This window comes from Rattus rattus, chromosome 12 (genome assembly GCF_011064425.1).
Source record: "Rattus rattus isolate New Zealand chromosome 12, Rrattus_CSIRO_v1, whole genome shotgun sequence".
NCBI lineage: Eukaryota > Metazoa > Chordata > Mammalia > Rodentia > Muridae > Rattus > Rattus rattus.
This window is the reverse complement of record NC_046165.1, coordinates 53,695,841-53,710,268: the sequence shown is the minus strand read 5'-3', so window position 1 is coordinate 53,710,268 and position 14,428 is coordinate 53,695,841. Positions and strand designations below refer to the sequence as shown.

The 14,428-nt window shown below is 47.5% G+C and overlaps 1 protein-coding gene across 1 annotated transcript; it reads right to left on the bottom strand.

Moving 5' to 3' along the window:
- Nucleotides 1–3,726: 3,726 nt before the first annotated feature.
- Nucleotides 3,727–10,508, bottom strand: Npm2 (nucleophosmin/nucleoplasmin 2). The gene is made up of 8 exons (XM_032918240.1): nt 10,403–10,508; nt 10,207–10,292; nt 10,002–10,115; nt 7,792–7,885; nt 6,441–6,595; nt 6,224–6,264; nt 3,937–3,970; nt 3,727–3,855 (listed from the first exon to the last, which is right to left on the bottom strand). The coding sequence occupies exons 1-8, from the start codon at nt 10,458–10,460 to the stop codon at nt 3,811–3,813; spliced, it is 627 nt and encodes a 208-aa protein (XP_032774131.1). The 5' UTR covers nt 10,461–10,508; the 3' UTR covers nt 3,727–3,810.
- Between the last annotated feature and the right edge of the window lie 3,920 nt (nt 10,509–14,428).

The following is a 14,428-nucleotide window of genomic DNA, read 5'->3' as shown; positions in this document are numbered from 1 at the left end:
GACTGACCTAGAATTCACTGTGGAGACCAGGCTTGCCTCTAAATCACAGACCCACCTGCCTCTCTCCCAAGCGCTGTGATTAAAAGTGTGCGCACGGCATTTGACAGGCTCAAGTGGACGTAATGTGACAGGCAGCCGGAGGATCTGAAAGCTGGTCACCAGTTCTCTCCTTACAGAGGCGGGTGGCGCTGAACTGAAAGGAGTGATTGGGGAGTCTGAGCTCTGGCTCCTTTCCCCTGCGTTTACAGAGCAGCACACAGGTGGACTTATTTGCCTTCCCACCTTCCTGAGTTCCAGCAATCCACAAAGTGGTCTGCCACCCTGCGCCCCCCAGCAAGCTAGTAGATACCTCTCCCTGTCCTCTAAACAGGGCCTTAGGCCAGCTCTCTAGCAGGGGCCATTAGAGCTCCACCCTCTCTTCCGCAGACTTAAAATGGCACTGCAGGGGGCCTAGGAGCAAATTTGGAAGAGTTGTTTGAGAAGGTGGGAATTACCAGGGGGAGTCAAGGGGTTTGAAATTAAATTTAAAGAAAGTTAGGACTAGGGGCTGGCTGGGGATGCAGCTCAGTTGATAGGAGGCTGCCCAGTGTTCATGAATTTTTGGGTCCTATTCGTAGCACTGCTTAAGGCAGGTGTGGTTGCACACCTGTCACCCCAGCACTTCAGAGACCCCAAGCAGCCCGACCAATTCATCCTTGGCTACTTAGCAAGTCTGAGGCCGGCTTGGGATATAAAACAAACAAACAAGGCTAGGCCTGGCGATGCACATCTTTAATCCCAGCACTCAGCAAGCAGAGGCAGGAGGATCTCTTAGTTTGAGGCCAGCCTGGGCTACAGAGTGGGTTCCAGGACAGCCAGGGCTATTAGAGAAACCCTGTCTTGAAAAGGAAAGAAAAGAAACCCACGAAACTCAGAACAAGTCAAAACTAGGAGGTAAGTGGTAGCCCATGTCTAACATCAGTGACTGTGCTGGGCCACCGGGCCAGTGCCCAGTGGAGCACAGTGCTGCAGCCCAGTTTGCTGTTCTCAGAAGCGGCTTCAGCCTGCTCACTTCTCAGCCCTGCTGTGCACCCTCTACCCCAGCCACATCATTTCCACCTTCCACATTCTTGCCATTTTAGATTCACCCCAGTCTCTGCCTCTTTAGGGAAACTTGTCCTCTTTCCTTCAGATTCGGTGACCCATCCCCACATTCTCTATTGGCTCCCTGGGACCCCACCTGAGTTCATTCCGAGGCCACAGGCAGCTAACAGGTAAGAGGGCTCAGGTGCATGAAGGAGACAACTAAAGACTTGGAATTCAATGGTGTCTGGGAGCAGAAGACAGGCATGGGGCATCAACACTGCGTGTTCTTGAGGCTCATTCACCAGGAGGCAGTGGGGGTTGCTTCTGCTCAAGGCTCTGAGCACCTGGTTCCTGTCACTGGGGACAGGACCCATTGTCACTTACTGGCTGGCCCTCAGTGCAGCCTAAGTCTCCATGGTAACAGATGTCAGCAGTGAAATTTGGTCTTGAGGCTCAGCCAGGATCTGGTAGAGCAAGGGTAGCCTGCTTTGTGTGTGAGCTATCCTTCTCTTTCCTTGTTATTTGGCATGTTCAGGCCTGGCTTTTAGGTTTGCTCTCATGTCCTGGGGGAGGTAGGAGCTGACCACAAGTGGGAGGCAGCAAGGAGAGTGAGGACAGGGACTGGGCTCTGGGTCTTACTGTCATCCCTTGCTATGTGACTGAAAAGTTGGTTTTCTGGTCCAGCTTCTCTTTTAGAAAAAGGAGCCAGGCTGTGCTGGCCCATGTCTTTAATCTCAGCACTCCAGAGATAGAAGTAGGTAGATCTCGGAATTCGAGGACAGCCTGGTCTACAGATTGAGTTTGAGATGGCTATCATGTCAGCTGAGACAGACTCATCCTGCGAAGGGGGGGAAGGGGAATAATAACCCTCTATGTGGTTTAGCCTTGGTTTACCTAAACTTTGGCTGGCAGACTTTCTCCCCTGATGGGGTGCGTAGGGGAGAGAGGGTTTATTAACATTTACTGGGGGGCTTTGAGAGATGCTAAGTGGAGAGAGAAATGGCTACCAAAATTCTAGTTAATCTCCACCATTTAGTACCAACTCCAACCCCCCCTCTCCCCCACCTCCGTTGGGGCTGTCTCACCTGTGCCCAGCTACTGCAAACACTGCTACCAACCTCAGCCTAGCCATCCTTTTCCTGTAGAAACACAGGAGAGTTAGAGCAAAAGGCCCTAACCTTTGGTTTTCTGGCTCCAGGTTCTCTTTTAGAAAAAGGAGCTGGGCTGTGGCTATGTGGACATCTGACTCTACAGGAAGTTTGCACATCCACTCAGTGGTCACTAGCGTACTGTTGGTCAGTCTCATGTACGGATCTGATGTATTTGTTAAGCACTCCTATATGTAGAGCCTTGCCTGGGGATGCAGGAGGGAAGAAGTCTGTCTGTGCCTGGCCATGAATAGGCTTTTCCTCACTGAGGACTGCACTCTCTAGCCCTTGCCCTCTGCCTGCAAACTGGCAGGAAATTCTCGATCAGTAGGGTGGTCAAAAGCCAAGGCTCTGACATCAGACTCTTTAGCTCCATGACTTTGGTGCAGACTGTTAACTTCTGTGCTTTGGTGCTCTCATTTAAGAAATGAGGCTAGGGGTTGGGGATTTAGCTCAGTGGTAGAGCGCTTGCCTAGCAGGCGCAAGGCCCTGGGTTCGGTCCCCAGCTCCGAAAAAAAAGAAAAGAAAAAAAAAATAGTCTTGCCAGCTTCCCCCATTCTCCATGTCAGCTCCCTTCACACCCTGGTTTCCTTCCTTCAAAGCACTTGCCAGGACCTGAAATCCTGCTGCTGGCTTTGTGTCACCACCAAGCTATAGTCAGGCTCTTCCTATACAGCTGTAACATCCCAGTGAACCAGGATGGACATGTGCCAAGGGCCAAGGAACTAAATAGGAACCAAAGCTTGTTTCCAACCTCCTGGGACTCACACGTGGGGGTCTGGGCAGCTCTTTGCTGGCTGGTTTCTGGCCTGGTCTACAGAGATGCTGGGACAGGGCAGGAGCCGCCCAGCTCAGGTTCCTCCACAAGCACAGCCCTTTGCCCTAGGGTTAACTTGTGTCCTGCTCAATCAGTGATGAAACCATGGCCACTCCCCAGTGAACAGGCTCCAGAGGAACCTCAGGAGGCCAGGCAGCCAGAGCTTGCAGTGGACACCCACAGTTTCCCATCTGGCTCACTGTCTGCCACAGGCCTTACGTGTCACGTAGGCCATCTCATAACTATAATAGCCCAAGTTGCTCCCAGGTTGTCCCATATGCTTTTGACAACTGCCTGATAAGAGCAAGGAAATGGAGCAGTTTGGGCCTGGATTGGACCCTTCCTGGTGGCAAAAGCAAGTTGGGTCCTAGAGTTCTGCACTTGTAAATCTCACCCACCCCAAAGAAAGTAGCCTCCTCAGCCCCAGCTCACTGAAATGGCTGCTGAGGCTAGTCCACTAGGCCTTCCCTCAATCCTGGGGTAGAAACCTAGGAAAAGCAAGATGGGGCTGGTTTCTTGCTCATGGTTGCCCTCTGCTGGGACAATAAGCTAGCGCAGCAGCAAAGGGAGGTTCTGATCATGCAAATTTTATTGTGGCCCTGTGCGTGCTTGCTGGACGTTCTCCGAAGTCTCCGGAAACTGGAGGGCTGGGTTGCAGGGCTCCTGTATAGCTCCCACAATACCCTATTACATTTAGACTAAGGTGCTGGGGCCGGACACCTGCACCAGAGCACAGCTGGTAGACATCCCGCCTTGGACATAGAAGCTGCTAAGATGAGCTCATTTCTTGGACGTCGACCTCTTAGGTTTGGGTGTAGATTTTCCCTGTGCGGATAAGAGACCAAAGAGTCTACCACCCTCCCTGGCTGCCTTCCCCTGGGCCAGCCCCGACTTCTCAGTGCTCACCTTCTTCCAGGGGCTCTTGTCCTGAGGGCTGGGCCTGGAAAGGAACAGGGACAGAGTGGGCAAGAGTGCAGCTTCATGCCATAGCTGAGCCCTCCCAATAGTGGCATACAGGAGCAGAGCTGGGACACTTCATCTAGACAGGGGGCCTGGCCCAGAGGGCTGAAGCTGCAGGCTTATTCCTCTACCTGGTCACCCCTCCTGTTTTGCCTTTTTCTGCATGCACTTATTTACTGCAGTGATAGGGATTGAGCTTTAAGTCTTTATGCACTGCAGGGACGCACTATCACTAGATTGTATTCCTACCACTTTTTTGTGGTGTCAGGGAACAGACTGTTTCAGGCATGCTAGGCAAGTTTCTGCCACTGAGCCCCACCTCAGCTCTGCCTCCTTCCTTTTCCTTTTCTGTTCTGCCTCTTTAAGAGTGTTTTCTTGGTATAAAAAGTGCTCTTTTCATACCAAGAGGAGGACTAGTGGTAGGAGGGATGGCTGGGAGTATGGGAGCATAGGCTCAACAGAGGATATATACCTAAGGTCTATTATGTAGCCCTGGCTCTCCTGGAATTTAGCTTGTAGACCAGGCTAGCCTTCAACTCAGATCCACCTGCCTCTGCTCCCCGAGTGCTGTGATCAAAGGTTTACGCAACCACACCTAGGCTTAAGTTTAAGTGTAGAGAGGCAGACTGAGCAATGGTTCTGTTAGACTTTGTTACAGGTTCTTTTTGGTTAAGAGGCTTGTTGACCTGACTGATGGGCTGATCTCTTGGGGTAGGGTGATGAAGAGATTTGTCTTCAGGGTTACAAACCAGAGAGACCCAGAAACTCCCAGTGATTCCAAAAACATGCCTGGTTTGCTCATCGAATAAGTGGATGCCTATGGGTGTACTTGCTGTTCTGCCATTGCTAGCTTTAATCCTGGGGACGGAGCAGGACCACTCCTGCTTTGGGACTTCTGTGCCTACCGAGGTAGGGAGGGAAAAGGCTCTCTCTAGCTTCCTTTTAGTTTCCTCAAATTTCCCCACCATTGCATCCAATTTGTCATTTACCCCTGTATAAGCTGCCCCAGGACTGTCTAGACAAACCTCAGGCACACTGGCCTTCACACTCACCATGCTCTCTGTGGTGCTGGCTGCTTAGGGTAGTTAACATTCTCCAGTTGTGTGGAGGTTTGGACTGTATTAAAGTTTAAATTTCTGGCTAGCAGAAGGCTTCCACAGCCTTGAGAACCTCAAGAATTTGCCCCATACTTTCTCAGGCTGAGGGTCTTAAAGACCTGGTTCTACAAAGTGATTTCCAGTACAGCCAGGGCTACCCAAAGAAACCCTGTGTCAAAAAAAAAAAAATGGGGGCTGGAGAGATGGCTCAGCGGTTAAGAGCACCGACTACTCTTCCAGAGGTCCTGAGTTCAATTCCCAGCAACCACATCACCATCTCATCATGCTCATCACATCATGCTCACAACCATCTGTAAAGAGATCCGATGCCCTCTTCTGGTGTATCTGAAGACAGCTACAATGTACTTATATATAATAAATGAATAAAAAAAATAATTGTGTTGTATTATAATAGTATTAAATGCTTACAAAGGGAAAAACTACTTTAAAAAAAATGACAAGCTGTTCCTAAAACACTTGATGTGAAATGAACAGGAAGCCACACTCTGTTCTCTTAATTCTAGTCCTTTCTGGGTTGTTATTGTGCTTCCAAAGTCTACATATGTTCCATTTACCCTGTGCCATAGAGAAGAAAAAAATGATGGGACTTTGGTCAATTCTTATGTTGACATTTAGATTGCTGCTACTTCCAGGATTGTTGGATAACGATATGGTAAGTTTCTAAGCATAAATCTTGAACTGTTTGAGTGGAAATTACCTCAGATGGAGTCAGAAGGATAGTGCATGGTTTCCCAGAGGTGTCGAGGCTGTGCGTGGTGTGTGCATGTGAGTAAGCACATTACCTGCACCCTGCTTTCCAGGACTGGCTATCTCACAGGAAGAACTTTTGCTGTTTCAGCTGGGCCTGGTGTGCAGGCCTGTAATCCCAGTCATCAGGGAGGCTGAAGCAGGAGAATAACAAGTCCATGGCCTGCTAGAGCTGTACAGTAGTTCAAAGTCCAGCCTGGGCAACTTACCGATAGCCTTGTTTCTCAAAATCAAACAAAACACCCACCAAACCAAGCCAAACACAAAGACTGGGGCTTGTAGCTGAAGTGGTACCCATTTGCTTAACATGCCAGAAGCCTTGTCAGTGTTCAGTGCTGATTGTGGTGGGGAATTTCAGTGTGAATTACCTCACTGCCGCCTCCTCCTCCTCTTTGTCCACCTTTTTTCTCTGGGAACAAAAACCAAGTGTTATTTAGAAAAGTCCACTGGAGGCCAGAACCCTCCAGTGCTGAGCAGGCCCAACTGAGACCTGCAGAACTTCAGGTGGAGACCTGCGCCTGTCCCAAATGCCCAACACTGGAGGCCCAGCTCAGGTTCTCATGCCCTACTCATGCTTTCCCCCACCTTAGCTATGCTCGTCGGCCTCTGGGGAGCTGCCCTTTTGACTTGTTTGATAGGGATCTCTTCTAGCGATAGATCTGCATCTTCATCCTCATCTTCATCCTCTTCCTCTTCCTCCTCCTCTTCCTCATCATCTTCCCAGGCCATGTCTGAAGTCTCTGGAATAGTATGGGAAGTAGGCAGGACTAGAGCATGGTGGGGAAAACCAGAGCATCTCACCTTAAGGCTCTGAATTTATCCCCAGGCAAGTGCTGACTTGAGAGGGCCTTATCCTACAGTGGGCCTTATTCTTTCTCTCCCTCCCTGAAAAGTTGGGGCCGTGGTGAAGCCAGAGGCAGGATAGCTCCGTGGATGTTGAGGGAAGGAGGGCAGGCAGGAGGAGGCTGTTTATGGAGAATTGGCAGAGCCAAGGCTGAAGGGAGGTGAGCAGGGAAGGAGAGGTAGATGGGAGTACAGTATGGCTTGGCTCTCAGAGGTTGATGTACTGGAAACCTGGTCCCCAGTGTGCCATGTTGAGGAAGTGGGATCTGTTCTGAGGTGAGGTCGAACGTGAGGTATATCTTTTCTGTTTCTTGAGACAGTTTGTGTGTGTGTTTGTGTGTGTGTGTGTGTGTGTGTGTGTGTGTGTGTGTGTGTGTGTGTGTGTGTGTAGCCGTGGCTGTCCTGAAACTCATTCTGTAGATCAGGCTTGTCTCTAACTCAGAGATTTACCTGCCTTTGCCTCCCCGAGTACAGGGATTAAAGATGTGGACCTACCGTGCTGGGAAATGGATTTTAAAGGTCAAACATGGCCCACTGCTATAGCTTCATGCTTACTAGTAGCCAATCTTTGAGATACTCCTAAATACTAGTTATAGTAAGAACTTCTTTTTGGGTGGAGGACCTTGTTTATATATAGCCCAGGCTCTTTCCTAGAGCTGAAAATACAAGCCTGTGCTGTTGTTGTAAAAATATAAAAATAGAAAATAGAGTTGTCTTTTACCCTGTTAGGTCCACACCGTGGTGTGCCAAGATATCTAGCAGACATCTTGGGCACCACGGCGCGGACCTAGTGGGGTAAAAGACCAACAATACATTTTTATTTTTATATTTTTACAACACTGTGCCACCGTACTCAGCTGAAGAGCCTTTTGGAAGACCCTGTTTATTCTACAGTATTTTCTGAAGCTGAAACAAGGGCTACCTCACTCATGATAAAGGCCTGAGGCTCACAAAGGACACAAAGGACATGGAAAGGCGAGAAGATTTGAGACGACAGCCCTTGTCACAGCCTTCTAGTTCAGGCCACTGGCAATCATTTGCTTTGGAGGGTCTGTGCAGAAGAAAGTCAAGAATCTCTGGAGGCTGCACTTACCATAGCATTCCTGGCCACTGAGGAACACAGGTCCTGAGCCAGCCCTGAGACGAAAAGTTACTGGAGGAGAAAGCTCTATACCTGTCACTGTGACCTGTGGTGGGAAAGAGACATCAGGGCAACATAGAAGACACAGGTAATTCAGCCTGGCCCCTGGTAGGTGCTGGTCACAACTGCTGCAAAATTCCAGGGTCGAGGAGGCATAGGCAGGAGGATTGCAATTTTGGGTGACATAAGAGACACTCTGGCTCAAAACAAAACAAAAAATCCAAACACACAACAAATGACCCCCATCCTAAGGTGACCACATTGAAGAAATCACTCCTCTGCTTTTCACAATTGAGAATGGATGGATCAGTGGTGCACACGAGTATCCCAGCACTTGGGGAAGAGGCAGAGTCAAGAGGACCACTGTGGGTTTGAAGCTGGTTTAGGTTACCTAGACTGTCTCAAAGAACAACAACCAGAACAAAATAAAACAAGCAAGCAAATGGCGGAGGCAAAGTGAGGAACTCAGGTGGTGCCATGTCCAGCACAGGAAGCTGAGCAGGCCTGGTGGCCAGAGTCCCGCCCTCACATCACGGAGGGAGACACATTTCTCCATGGAGCTGTTTTCTGACTACCACGTGGTGCAGCATTTGTGTTTCTACCCCACCCACCCCAGGAATCCTTCAGTAAAGGAAGATGAGGACATGTTAAAGTGAATGCAGAGTTTGCATGATCAAGGAACCCAAAAAGGCTCAAACATTATTATCCCAACATAATGGTATGTTAATGAATTGATGGGGAAAGAATGTGGGATCAGGTGAGACAAAATTAAAAAAAAAACCATTTTAGGGGCTGAAAAGAAGGGTCAGCTATTGAGAGCACGGATTTCTCTTCCAGAGGAGCCGAGTTCGAGTCCTGGCATCCACACGGTGCTCTGAAACATCTGCAATTCCACTCTCAAGGCCCTCTTCTGGCCTCTGTAGGAACAAGGTGTGAATGTGCTTTGCAGAACATAGGCAGGCCAAACACACAAGTAAAATAAAAATGAAGCATTTGATAAAAATTTAACTCCCTACTCAGGAATAAAATTAAAAGCCTTAAAGCATAGCTGTACCAGATGGGGGCTTCCTTAATTTGGTGAAGCATATCTGTCAAGCACATCATGGAGAACCATCTTAAATCAGGGAAGAGGAAAAGAGGTCAACGCTCAGGTCTCGTTTGCCCAATTACAGTTTCCGATTACTCAGGAGCTTTTGGCTTTACAATGATGCAAGAGTTAAATCCGTTTAGTAGAACCACACACCTGAATTCTGAATTTTGACCTTCTCCTGGGCCAGTGGTGTGTGATAGAAATCCTGCCTTATTCCTGATGCTCTATGTGCCCTGGTTTCTCCTCAAGCTTAGCATGGTGCTATGGCTCCAGGGGCTAAGCATAGTAAATCCTTTCCCAATTATGGTATTTTCAACTCACAGGTTCATTTTTAAGTCAGATATAATAATTTGTATTATACCAAAAGCCCTAGCCTTTGGGGCAATGCCCTGAGATCACAGAAAAAGGGAAAAGTTTCTGTTGTGGCTTATGTCTGTCATCTCAGCACCAGGGAAGGGGAGGCCGGAAGGGAGCGTGGAGGCCATTCTGTGATCCAATAGGAGACCCTGTCTCAGACAAACAAGGGCAGGCTAGGTGGTCCACAGGTAAAAGCATTTGCTGCATAGGCCTGGCGACCTGAGTTCAATTCCTGGAACCCACAGCAGGAGAGACCCAACTCCTGGGTTGTCCTCTGATCCCCACATGTACTGTGGCACATGTGTCCTGAACACTGTCTCCCTCTCTCTCTCTCCCTCAATTTTAAATTTATTAATTTAAAATGAATTTTAAAGTGCTCCAAATTACAAACCTGCCACTATTCACACACAATGGTTAACTGCACGGCACGAGATACATTTCTAGAGGGAAGAGCTTCCAGACTCAAAGCCCAAATAGAAGCCACAGACAGTGTCTTGGTGACGAGTAGTAAGCAAGCTTAAACAGGACGCTGTGGGAGAGGCTGTTCGGCTTGCTCATGGCACCATCTCTGGAAAGCAGGAATTGGGGTGGTTTTCCCGGTCGCCTTGGTGAGGAGCCCGAGGCATGAAGGCATCCACACTTATGGCCAGGCCCATCTGAGGATGAAGTTAGGGTAGTGAAGCCTTCCCTGGGCCTGCAGGGAGAGAGGACTCACCATAGGCAGGACAGAGGCCTTCAGCGTGGCGATAGTGATTGGTGATTTCCTGTCTTCCTGGGGAAGGATTTCCACGCGATTCACCTCCTCTTTGGCTTTCTCCCCCAGGCAAATCTGAGAAGGTTGATGAGAAGGAGCTGTTAGTTGTTGAGGCTGGAGACTCACTCCTGTTCCATTCTTCTCCTCCTCCTTGGGAGACACCCACCGTGCTGAGCAAAAGCTTACAGCTGTCCTTCCTCTCGCCTTGGGCTCTAAAGGTGCAAGTCTGTTTTTCCTGAGTGAGCTCACTGCCTGCATAGAGAAGATGGAGGTGTGGAACTGGGAGGCTCATGAATTCCTCTACGTTAAGGGTTCACCAGCAAACCCACTCCACCATTACTGGGGACAGCCTCAGCCCTTACCCCAGAGCATGTTCTTTGCCGTGGTTTCAGTCATGCTGCTGGTGCTGTGGCGACTCATGTCGATTTACTGGGTGGGGGGGAAGAATTATGTCTGTGATGAGGTAAGGTCCTGGGTCCCTGCTTGGAGCTCAGCTGTTATCACTGTTTTTTTGAGTAATGCAAAGGCTAGCTCATAGCCTTCCATAAGGGAAACTCCCTGAGTCCTGGGAATGTTGACTATAGCCAACAGCCATTAAAAACTAGAAACCAACCCCCCCCCCCAACACACACCCCCCCAAACGGATCAGAGCTTCCCCAGACCTGAGACAGACACACTCAACAAAGAAGTGCAAAGAATGGTGGTTTTGTCTAGCCCAAGTTTGGCAGCTTGCTGAGAGACCTCGTGGCTGCCTTTGGGGCCCTCTCAGAAACCCCAGTGTGGAGAGGGAGGGGACAGAATGGCCTCCACGTTCTCTTGGATCCGAGTCCCACTCACCCCCTCTCAAGCTCACTGCGCTGCCAGTCATGGGTTGCACCTCTACTGCAGGTCCTCAAGCTTCAGGGTTTCACTTAAGGGTCAGCTGCCCACACCAGGCTGTTAAGAAGCTTGGGAAAGAGGAGGGGAAGGGGAGGCAGGCCGTCCCCTCCTACTCTAGAAGCACCTGGCCCTCCATTAGACTTGATTTGGGAGCATCACCTCTGCTGTCTCCCATTGAGCAGGTGTAGGTAGAGCCAAGAGAGTTTGCATTTCTAACCAGCTTTCAGGTGAAGCTGCTGGTACCTGCCCAGAAAGAAGCCCCTGTGTGAGAGCCACCGTTTACAGCTAGTGGGGACTTACTGGGGTTACCAAGAGAGAGCTGTCTTTGCTACTCGACTTAGAGATGTTTTCCGATCAGGCAGGAAGCATCAGCAATGATGATTGCCATGCACTTCTACCTACAGTCTATGAAGAATGGTTACTGCTTTGTACGTTTTCGATGGTTGGCATTGCTGGTGTCCTTAAATTTAGCCATTCTAGTGGCTGTATTCATTCTGTTTCTATTTCCCTCAGAGAAAATGTTCTACTACTGGGCTCTATCTTCAGCCTGTTGGTGGTATTTTATTGTAGTTATTAATTTGCATTTCCTTCATGATAAAGGATGCTGAATGTTAAAGTGGTTGTTGGTAATAGGCAAACTGTCATTTTCAAAATGCCTGATCAATTATTAAGATTGAATTATTTGAGATTATTTTTATTGAGATTATTTATAGATGTTCTTTATGTATACTGGATATTTGTTTTGTGTCAAATATATGTATTTCAAATATTTTTCACTGTAAGTCATGTCTTGTCTCCCTTCCTTCCCAAAACAAGGTTTGGGTATGTATCAAGGCTGTTCTTGAACTCAAAAGGTTTTTATCTTTCCCCCTCAAGTGTTAGAATTATAGGTGGGCACCTTCACGCCCACACCTGACTCTAATTTTAGCTTTGATTCTTAGGTGTGTGATATATTTTAAGTTTGCTTTTCTAGGATGGTGCTGGGATGGCTAAAGAAGCACCTTTTTATGCCAGACATCCATCCTGATGCCCACTAACCATTTGTCTTTGACTCCAGTCCCTGGAAGATAACTTCCCAGTAACCCAGACATAGCCATCCTTACACTAAAATGTACAGCTGTGCTATCGATTTGCTATGCTATGACTGCTTTTTTTGGCTTCTATAACTTGCTTATGCAGACATTCAAGGACTATTTTGAGGTTGCCTTGGGTACCTAATCTTGGCAGACAGAACAGCTCTTGGCTTGCTTGTGCAGATATTCAAGGTCTGGTGGCTGTTGCCTTTTGAAATCCTTCCCTCACCCCCTCCTCACCCCAGCAATCTCTTCTGGTTCAGATATTGTTGTCTTGCTAGCAGCTTCAATACATTTAACTAATTATAATCCAGATTGAGTCTGTGGTCTTTCCACAGGGGTCAGGAACTTCACAAGAGTGTCACATATTGCAAAGGCTGGCATTGAACTTATGAACATTTGTCTCTGCGTCCTGAGTATCTGGACTCCAGGCATATGCTACTACATTATTTTGAGCCCATTTCTTTTTCTTTTTCTTTTTTTTTTGGAGCTGGGGACCGAACCCAGGGCCTTGCGCTTCCTAGGCAAGCGCTCTACCACTGAGCCAAGTCCCCAGCCCCTTGAGCCCATTTTTATTTATGTAGTAGGAAAGGTTCACTGCCCATCCCTCCCCTCCTGCTTACCCCAAATGCATATCCTCTGACTCCAACCCTGGAAAAGACAGTTCTTTCCCTTACACTGATCTTGGCGTCTTGGTGTCTATTGATCATATCGGTCAGTCTCTTTCTGGGCTGCTTCTGTTCCATTGGTCTGCATATCTGCTCTCAAGCTAGAGGCACCCTGATTTGATAGTAGATCTTGGCACCAGGCAGCATGAATGCCCAAGCTGACCTTTTGATTTTTTTTTTCTTTTTTTTTTTTCTTTTTTTCGGAGCTGGGGACCGAACCCAGGCCCTTGCGCTTGCTAGGCAAGTGCTCTCCCACTGAGCTAAATCCCCAACCCCTGACCTTTTGATTTTAAATAGATATTTTAAGGCTGAGGGTGTAGTTTAGTGGTAGAGCACTTGGCTTTTATGTAAAAGTCCCTAGGTTCCATCCTGAGCACCAAAAGAGAAGACTGTAGTGGCTGGAACAATGGTTCATCTTTGGGTAAAAGCACTTTTTGATCTTGCAGAGGAATTCAGTTCCCATCACTAACAGGGTAGTTCAGCTGTCTGTAGCCTCACTTCCAGGAGAAATGCCTTCTTCTAACCTCCTAGGCAAGTTACATGGTGTGTATGTATGTATGTATGTATGTATGTATGTATGTATGTATGTACAGGCAAAACATTCATAAATAAAATCTAAAAATTTTAGAAACAAGATTTGTAGCTATTTTTGATTTTTAAATTTTCACATATACAACCAATACATTAGTTTCTATAAAAAGGACTTTGAATTCCACCCCCACCACCCCAAGACAGGGTTTCTCTGTGTAGCCCTGGCTGTTTGGGAACTCATTCTGTAGTCCAGGCTGGCCTCCAACTCAGCCTGCCACTGTCTCATGAGTGCTGGGATCAAAGGTGTGTACCACTGCTACCTGGTTCCTTTTCAAATTTCCACTGGAGAAAGTACATAAATGAAAATATTTTTATGGAGCTGGATGAAGTGGGATACACTTTTAATCAGAGCACTCAGAGGCAGAGGCAGGTGGATATCTGTGAATTTGAGGCCGGCCTGATCTACATAGGAAAAGTCTAGGATAGCCAGAGCTACATAGTGAGAACCCACTCAAAAACTGTCTTTATGCAACCCATCTCTATGTACGATGAATATACACCAGGGGGACATGGCTCAGGGGTTACGAGCACTGACTGCTCTTCCAGAGGTCCTGAGTTCAATTCCCAGCAACCACATGGTGGCTCACATAACCATCTGTAATGGGATCCAATGCCCTCTTCTGGTGTGTCTGAAGACACCTACAGTGTATGTATGTATGTATGTATATATATATATATATATATATATAATGAATAAAAATCTTTTTAAAAAAGACTATATACCAATAAAATTTGAAGTACTTACTTGAAAAAATTTTGGATTTTATTGAATATAGAGATCAATGGGCTGGAGATTAATTTCATGGTAAAGTGTTTGCCTAGCATGTATGTTTAGTCTCTATAACAACAGCAAAACACCAAAACACCTACTATGAAGACAACATCACGGTGTTTTTGGATCATCAACAGATTACAGCCTAGATTTCCTTGATGTTATCCTATAGATTTCAGCACAGATCTAAAATTACTCATGTGTATTTCATGTTCTTGGATGACATAAAAACAGTGTATATTTTAAATTTTAATCTAATTGTTTTAGAACATACAAATAACCTTTATCCCCCCACCTCCACCCCCAGTGGTATAGGACAAATGCAGGCAAATCTAGGGTTTTGGGCATGTTGAGTATGCTATGGTTGGTTTGTCTTAGGAGGAAAGGGAATTAGTTGCTGATGTG

Bases quoted from the DNA above. Each gene is read 5' to 3' on its own strand.
- Npm2 (XM_032918240.1), bottom strand. From the start codon at position 10,460: ATGAGTCGCCACAGCACCAGCAGCATGACTGAAACCACGGCAAAGAAC. The intron at 3,971-6,223 runs GTAATTCACACT...GTTCCTTTCCAG, and splicing joins GAGGAGGAGGCGGCAGTGAG to GCCCAGCCCTCAGGACAAGA. The intron at 3,856-3,936 runs GTGAGCACTGAG...TTATCCGCACAG, and splicing joins ACAAGAGCCCCTGGAAGAAG to GGAAAATCTACACCCAAACC.